The 8,486-nt window shown below is 48.0% G+C and overlaps 1 protein-coding gene across 1 annotated transcript in view; it reads left to right on the top strand.

Moving 5' to 3' along the window:
- Positions 1 to 6,516: 6,516 nt before the first annotated feature.
- The window catches only part of TSC22D3 (TSC22 domain family, member 3), a 78,338-nt gene continuing 76,368 nt past the window's right edge, over positions 6,517 to 8,486 (top strand). Inside the window, exon 1 of the mRNA XM_006889902.1 lies at positions 6,517 to 6,914. Coding sequence (XP_006889964.1) covers positions 6,598 to 6,914 — 317 coding nt within the window. The 5' untranslated portion in view covers positions 6,517 to 6,597. The remainder of the gene's footprint in view (positions 6,915 to 8,486) is intronic.

The following is an 8,486-nucleotide window of genomic DNA, read 5'->3' as shown; positions in this document are numbered from 1 at the left end:
TCCACAGTCAACACTCGTGGCATGAGCAGTTAGGAAATAATATTAATTTTTTAAAAAAAAGACTTGCATTGGGGAAGTGTGCTGTCAGGGACCTCTCCAAAGTGCTAAAGAGCAATGATGTCAGTTTAGAGTCTAAGGTGTGCCTGATCCATGCCATTGTCTTCGCAATTACTTACTATACAACAGAGAGCTGGACAGTGACTATGGATGACAGAAGAAGCATCAATGTCCTTGAATTGTGGTGGTAGAGAAGAGTATTGAACATATGATGGACCACTAGGAGAACAAATAAGTCTGGCTCAGAGAGGGTAAAACCAAGTTTCTTCCTGGAGGCAAGGATTTTGAAGTTCTGTCTCACGTACTTTGGGCACATAGCCAGGAGGAACTCGTCCTCGGAGAGGGACATCATGCTTGGAAATGTCGAAAGACAGTGTAGGAGAGGCAGACTCCAGACAAGGTGGACTGACACAGCAACTGGGGCAAAGGGATTATAGGTATGTCAGAGTCAGTGAGACTGGCTCAGGGTAGGGCAAGGTTCAGAGCTATTGGACATAGGGTCATTATGAGTCTCAGGTGATTTACTGGCACATAACAACAAGAACATTTCTTGGAAAGGTGAAGTGTCGGTGAAGGGTCAGTGAAGGAGAGGAAGATTCTCAATGAGGTAGATTGATGCACTGTTGTGTCAGTGAACTCCGATGTGTCGAGGATGACATGGATGGAGCAGGACAGGACAGAGTTCAGATCTACCATCCATGGGGTTGTTATGAATCATACTCGACACAATGGCACTTAACAACCACCACCACAACAACAATATGCACATATGACCTTACGAGTTTTTACTTAACACTTGCATATACATTTGGACCCCATTGTTTTTGCTTATAAGAAACTGAAAAAAGGGATTGACATTGAAGTAATCTTCTTCAGCTTCTGATCTGCAAAGAGAGATGTACATATATTTTGAGACCTCTGTCTATTTTCTAGGGAACTCTGGTAGTTTAGTCTATATGAAATTGTGCTGCCAACCCAAAGGCATGTGGTTTGAATGTTCGAATTCACTATCAGCTCTTGAGAGAAGTTGTGGATAAATACATACATTGTTCTTAAACTTGGCTCTCAATAACCATCAGCTGGCGGGGTACGGGGAGGGGGGAATCACTGTCTCCTACTCGAAATCCCTTGAATCTGAATCACTGTGGTTGGCATCCGAAAAACTGGAATTCTAAAAGTAAGCTTCTTATAAGTAATTATAGTACAGGCATCTAAGCACTAATACAAGGCCTGAAGTTTGGTTACGAGGATGAATGGCGTTTAGAATCAAATGGATTTAGGTTCAAACCCCATTGCTTCCACTTCTCAGCTGTGTAATCTTGGAAAACAAATTCCATCTCTGAGAGCTGAGAAACAAGCCTACTTCAGAGACTTGCTATGGGGAGTAAATGTAATAATCTTGTAAAACTCTTGGCACAGTACTTGACACATAACAAAGACTCATGCTGTTTCTCCTTAATAGTATTATAAGAGGATTGACCTAGGACAGGGATTCTTACAAATGTGGAAGGCAAATGAATTTGGAGCTCTGGTGGCCTAATGGTAAGAAGCTGTGCTGTAATCCTGAAGGCACAAGGTTCAAATCTACCAGCTCCTCTGCGGGAGAAGGATGGGCAATCTCCTCCCATGTGATTAAAACCCACTGTTTCTGAAAACCCACTGGAGTGTCAGCTGGGGAGGATTGGTTCCAACTTGATGGTGCACAACAACACGTGAATTTAGATAGAAAAAGAATGCATCTTTATTTTCTCCAAATTGTAACAGAAATGCCCATCTTGGTCCATTACAAACAGAGAGAGTAGACAGTAAGTACCACATATCTGTCTCTCCAGCTAGGCCTTGAGTTCTTTGGGGGCTTGTGCCTGTGCCTTACTCACCTCTGAATTTCCATTTAGTGCTAAACCTGGCACAGGGCAAGTGGAAAGTCAGTGACTGTTCAAGGACTCCCTCTAAGAAAGAGGCACCACTTATATCCCCTTTCTGCTCCACCCAGAAAGACGCCAGCTCTGTCTGGAAGTGGGGCCTCCCTCTGCTTTCTGGGTTTATGCAGGAACGTTTTGCTGCTTGGAGTCTCTCCATCCAACACAATATATGTCAGCAAAGCAAAAGTCTCATAGATGGGGCCAAGGAGGTCCTGCCCAGCCATCCTTCCTGTTGGAGTATGCTATATATCAATAAAAGCTGGACATGTATGCAAATACCAGTCAGCTTTCTGAACTGTATCACTGAACTTTCTAGATTCCCCCCCCCCATCTTAATGATATTTGCTCTTGGTCTACCTGGATATAGATGCAAAGCTGTGCTGAACTGTCAATAATACTGCCTGAGGACAAGGACTACAACAAGGGAAACATCCAGGGGACAAAATCTTGAGCTGAATGGTGCCAAATGCCAACAAGGAAATACTGAAAGCAAAGGCCCCATCCCAAGATTATACACCAAGATAAGAGAACTTGAGCAAATATGCAAGCAAAAGACCCCAGCCGTTCTCTGAAGGCAACTTAAACACTTTTGAGCCAAATATATTTTACTATCATTATGCTTCACATAAAAGAATTTGAATGAGAAGAAAACTCATAAATGCTGTAATTAAAAAAAAACCAAACCAACCCCACACCAAAACCCAAACCAATTCAGTCCACTCTTAAATTTACACAGTACATATGAGATTTGATATTCTAATACCTCCGTTTTGAATTTTAACGCAAGGATATTAAGAAGAAATCAGGGAGGAGGTAGAGGACACAGAAGATCAAGAAGACAAGAAAATAAGGAAAATAATGCTGTTCCAGAAGTGGAGTTTTTGAGAACAAGTACAGAATGCTCAAGAGTCTGGTGAGAATACCAGAGGCACACTTTCCATTCTGCTGATCTGGTCAGTGATCCCCAAAGCCTTTCATCTCTAATCTTCAGATCCATTCAGGAGCCAGACACAGGGCTTGTTTTTTTGGAATTTTGCCTGCTACAGCAGAGTTGGTCTGCATAGGCATTCACCGTAACAATGACAACAGCAGAAAACTACCTCTTTCATTTAAAAAAAAACCAACCACTTGTGGGGCCCTATGTAAGACCCACAGGGGCCCCAAGAACAGAAGTTAGTTGTCACCTTTCTTTCTAAGTAGCAGTGCTGATACTCATGGCACCTGGAGGAAAAGTCCTATTTGTTGTGGTGTGCCATCAAGATTATGACAATAGTTTGGAAAAACGGTAGCATTGTGGAGCAGGTAGGGAAAGGGGGTGGTAGAGGAGTGGGGGGAGAAAATGTACAATAATGGATAGATTAATTTCTCCCCCCCCCGAATTAATATGATCCTACGTGACAGAGCACAACTGCCCCATAGATTTTCCTAGCTTGTCACTTTCATGGTAAAGAGTAAGGTGTCACTTTAAAGATTAAGGGGTGTCAGATCATGGTATGTTCAATTGCTTCCTATGGATCTCAAAGTTGAACAATGAATAAGGATGACAGAAGAATTGATGGCTTTGAGTTGTGGTGTTGGACATGAACACTGAATATCCCTATGGACTGCCAAAAGAAAAACAAGTCTATCTTGGAAGTAGTGCAACCGAGGTGCTCCTTTGAGGCAAGGATGGTGAAACTTCATCTCCTATACTATGGGTATATTTTCAGAAGGAACCCATCCGTGGAAAAAGACATCATGCTTGGCAAGATGGAGGGTCAGGGAAAGAGAGGAAGAGCCCCGCAAGATGGATTGACACAGTGGCTGTAACGATGGGCTCGAGCATATCAAAGATTTGTGAGGATGGTGCAGGTTAGGCAAGGTTTACATCTGTTTTCTATAGGGTCGCGATGACTTGTAGTTGACCTGAAGGCACCTGACAACAACTAACAACGATCTTCCATTTTAACCACGGCACCATGAGAGCCCGTCCATTTTGTATCTACGAAAGCCCAGTCTACAAGTGCTCAGGCAGGCAGAGCTCCGCTAGACAGAAGATAACTCTGACCCTGACTGGTATCCAGGTTTTCAGCTAGGCGCCAGAGGCCTCCCACTCTCAGAACCGACACAATTTGGATTCCACTAGGAAACTCTGATAACTGAGTGGTAAGAAACTGTGCCGCCAATCCAAAACCACGCGATTCTAATCCACCAGCTTTTCTGTGGGAGAAAGCTGGGCATTCTCCTCCCGTGGGATTTACTGCCTCTGTAAACTCACTGGAGGGTCGGCTACTGGTCCGTTTCAACTCCATACACGGCATCCTCCTTCTTTCTTTCTTTGTTTTTAAAAATTTTATTTTTAATAATTTTAATGAACATTTACAAAGATTTTGGATCCCCATTCATTCGTTGTTGCACTCTTCTCCCTGCCCAGGCCTCCCTCCCGCCCCCCACAACCCCAGTTTGCTCCTCTCTTTGAAAAAGTAAAAGAAAAATTCTTTCATTGGTATACAATCCCCCCGCACCCCTCCACCGCCCCAGGTACACTCCACTATGCACCCTTAATTCTGGACTCTTGTGATAACTATAATACCCTATCATATTTATCCCGGTTTTCTCAGTCTTACCCCAACCCTGATATCAGTCCCTTCCTTCAGATGTCTTCCCAAGACATGGATCGCTGAGCCCCAGTAAGGACGTGTTCAGCATTTCAGACACAAGATGGCAGTATGCACTGCTTTATTTCCAGGGCATTGGACTGGTGAATGAAGGGCGCTCAAGCGGGGGGTTGAGTGCTGTGTGAATCCGGATCTAGTGGAGTTTTGTGTGAAAATTGCACACTATTACTTTAAAAAAATTTTCCAGAAGCCTGTATTTACTTAATCTTGCACATACAGAGTATTCCTGGTGTCCAAGTATACAGATAACCCCAAAAGCCCACCACTTGCCCACTTGGCACATCCCTACATTCATAAACGCGGGGTATGACCCAGGGCACCAGCGGTCCTGCTTCACGTATATATATATATCCCCTTGCACGCCACCTCAGTTCTAGAATCGTCGTTCTCCGCAAAATTGAGAGCTTCTCAGCTATCAGTTCAGGCAAGCAAATCTTACCCACCAAAATTTCTAGACAGGGTAATAAAAGGGCAAGTGTTCAGAGGAGAAGGCAACGGAATAATTTGGATTATGGGAAGGATAAATGAGCAAAAACTAGGGAGAAAATAGGCACTTGCTACAGCGAAGGAGGCAGGAGAAAAACAAGAGAAGGGACGTGGGAGAAGAAAATACGGAGGGGAAAAAGGGGAAGGGGAAGAAAAGTAATAGGTAAAGAAAAGAGAGGGAAACAAATTAGAGAATGGGGGCAAGGAAAGGGAGGGAAAAGAAATGAGGTCGGAAATAGAAGGAATGGGCAAAGAGAGGAAACGAGAGTGGGAAGAAATGAGGGAAAGAGTAGAAGGAAAAGTAAAGGTGTTTGTGAAGAGAGCAGTGGGGGGGGGGGGAGACCCAGCAGAGGAAAGTCGGCTGAAGAGAGGGCATTCCAGGAAATCGGGACAGAGAGCTCTTCAAGGCGGGGGTTCAGGGAAGAAAAGAGCGAGTTTTTAAAAAAGTGAAGTGAAGTGAAGTGCAAAGCACAGGGCAGAAAGTGAGGCCTGTGTGAACGTGCCTGTGTAAACTGGGTTTAAAGCCGTTTATTGAGGACTATTGATAGGTGCTCCCGAAGCCGTTTTCAAGGGGCAACAGCTCCAAGGCTGTAATACACAGGGCAAGTTTCGGGGAGGGGGGCGGCTTCTCTCCTGTAGGGGGAACCCAGCTGCAGAAGCGGCTGCCGGATGAGGGATAGTTCTCTTGAGAAGAGCCGAGCAGGGTGATTCAAGCGGCTTGGTGGTGGGACATTCTGGGTTTCTAGATCTCGGGGCTTGTAGATTTCAGCGAGAGGATGCGCCCGGCGCCGGGCACGCGGCGCGCCGCGGGAGGGCGAGCGGAGCCGGCTCCCGAGAGCGTGGGCAGCCCTGGGAGCCTGAGGCAGTTATGCGTGCAAGGGCGCGGGCGGGCGCGGGGCCGGTCAGGGAAGCCCGCGCCCTGGCGGCCCCTGGGGGTCATTTTACATGCTGTCACGGCCCCCGCTGACTTCACTGGCGCTCGGCTCCTGCCGCCGCAGTTCAGCTGGCACAGCCCGGGAGAACCCGAAAGCGGGAGGGCCAGCGAGCTGCCGAAGGAGGGAGCTCTGGAGGGAGGGAGCACAGGCGGCCCTGCTGCCCGCCCTTCCTGCTGCCACAGGTCCGCCCTGAGTCTCACACTTGGGAAACTTGGGACGCAGGGAGCAGCGTGTGGCACCTCAAGGGGGCGGCCCCGGCCTCGGAGAAGGGTAGGGAGGGAGAAGGAGGAGGAAGAGGAGGAAGTGAACCCGAAAGGATCAGATCGGAGCTGTTTGTCCAGCTGTTTCTATTCGCACCCTGGGCAGCCCAGCCTTGAAAGGGGCCCATGAGCAGAGGGTGGTAAGCTTCTAATTGCCCACGCTTCTTCTCATAGCTTGTCTTTTCCAGGCACCCTGGAGTCCCCTCAGGCCAACTCAGAGGGCGCGCACCTGCCAGCTGCCCCTGAATTTGCAGCGCAGGAGACCCCCGAGCCCAAAAAGATGGCCCAGTCTAAGAGCGACTGCCGCTCACCTGTCGGCCTCGACTGTTGCAACTGCTGCCTGGACCTGGCCCACCGGAGCGAGAACCCCAGCAGCGGTGAGAATAACAACCCCAACAACAGCCCCAGCGTGAGTAACTTTCGGCAGCTGCAGGAGAAGCTGATCTTCGAGAACCTCAACACCGACAAACTCAACAGCATAATGCGGCAGGATTCGCTCGAGCCTGTGCTGCGAGACCCCTGCTACTTGATCAACGAAGGCATCTGCAACCGCAACATCGACCAGACGATGCTTTCGATCCTGCTTTTTTTCCACAGGTGGGTGCTTGGGCGTACGGGTGGGCTCAAGGGCTCCCCTCTGGCCAGCCTCGGTCGGACCCTCCCCTACAACCTAAAGGGTGACCAGGAAGTTGGCGAAGGGCACCGAAGAGGGTGCAGTAGTGGATGGGCATGGGCTCACAGGTTGCCATGTCCTGTGGAGCTGATATGGGGGGACACGGGCAGGTGCCAGCCTCTCTCTGAGGGGCCCTTGCTGAGGCTTTCCTGCGGGGAGGGAAGATGCTCGGGCCCAGAAAGCGGATGGACTTCTGAGTGGTTTGGGGGTCCCCGATGAGCCCCTTTCCTCAAAGGTGTACATCTCCGAAACCACTTTGGTGATTCAGAAGTTCTAAAAACAAACGCGCCCACTTGGATTGAAATCGGACAAGGGTTTTTAATGACGAAGTGCCTCTGACCGACAGGGAGGCAGACCAATATTCTAGATGAGTTCTTTTGGGGAGAGGATAAGAACAATTTGAGACCTGGGGGAGTTATTTGAGATTCTAGTGGGAGGAGGGACCCATCCCTACCATGGACCTTGATTTTCAGATGATGGCTCAAAAACTCTCCCAGAGAGTGTCCCATCACTTTGAGTACTTGAACTGTTTGTGGCCAGCGGCCTGGACAGTCCCTGTGATCATGCAGTATGTGTGTGTTAGAGTGTGGGTCAGACTTTCTTGAAAGCTTACTGGGGAAGCAAGGAAGAGACTAAGAAGAGTGGGGGGGACACAGTGGGAAGATCAGAAATAGCCACTGTGATTCTGGTAAAAGTCAACCCTGGGTGAACAACTGAAGCAGCTTAGTGCCAGGCCGGGCCACTTCAAGAAGTGGTTTTGGTGTTCTAATAACCATGGTCGACCACGCTCTAGTGTCTACGTGAGAAGGGATAGATTTTACTCCCTCACGATGTAGGTAAGAGACAGAGAGACTTTACAGTATTGTAAAGATTTCTTGTAGCGCTGAGATTCCAAGATATGGGCAGGTGGACATGGTTAAGGTAACAGTCAACGAAGTGTTTTGCAAGATGATAAGAACTTCGGGGCACTTAGGAAACCATTTGAATGGTTTTTCAGTGATGCACAAATAGGGAATTTTTAAAGCGACTAAGAGAGACTGGAGCTACCCTCCCTTAAGTGCTAAGACAAGGTTCGCCTCCCTTTGCTCCAGAGCAAATCCACCATCACGTCCCCTCCAGATCCTGACCCCTACAAGGGCTTCCATGCACTGGAACATGAAGGACTGCCCACTCTGTTGGCATTTTAATCAGTTGTATTTCACTGGTACTTTCAACCCATCGAAGCGTTCCTCCCCACCCCCCCATCATTTCATTTTAGGCATCAAAGTCTGTCCAGGTCTAAAATAAACCAGGCCGCAGATGGAACAGGTTGGGAGGGGATCCTCACTTCGGGTGAAAGATTACTAACAAGTGTATTCAGACCGCACCACAGGCGCTGAAACCCTGCAGAGACCAAATCTTTAACAGGCTGCAAAAGATCTGTTAGAGAGGAACTGGCAAGTAGGGGGTAGAGGGGCTAACAGGTAGGGGTGTGTGTGTGTGTGTGTGTGTGTGTG

This window comes from Elephantulus edwardii, unplaced genomic scaffold, assembly GCF_000299155.1.
Source record: "Elephantulus edwardii isolate Elephantulus edwardi_28Jun2011 unplaced genomic scaffold, EleEdw1.0 scaffold00083, whole genome shotgun sequence".
In the NCBI taxonomy this organism is placed as follows: domain Eukaryota; kingdom Metazoa; phylum Chordata; class Mammalia; order Macroscelidea; family Macroscelididae; genus Elephantulus; species Elephantulus edwardii.
This window is presented reverse-complemented; position numbering and strand designations above follow the sequence as displayed.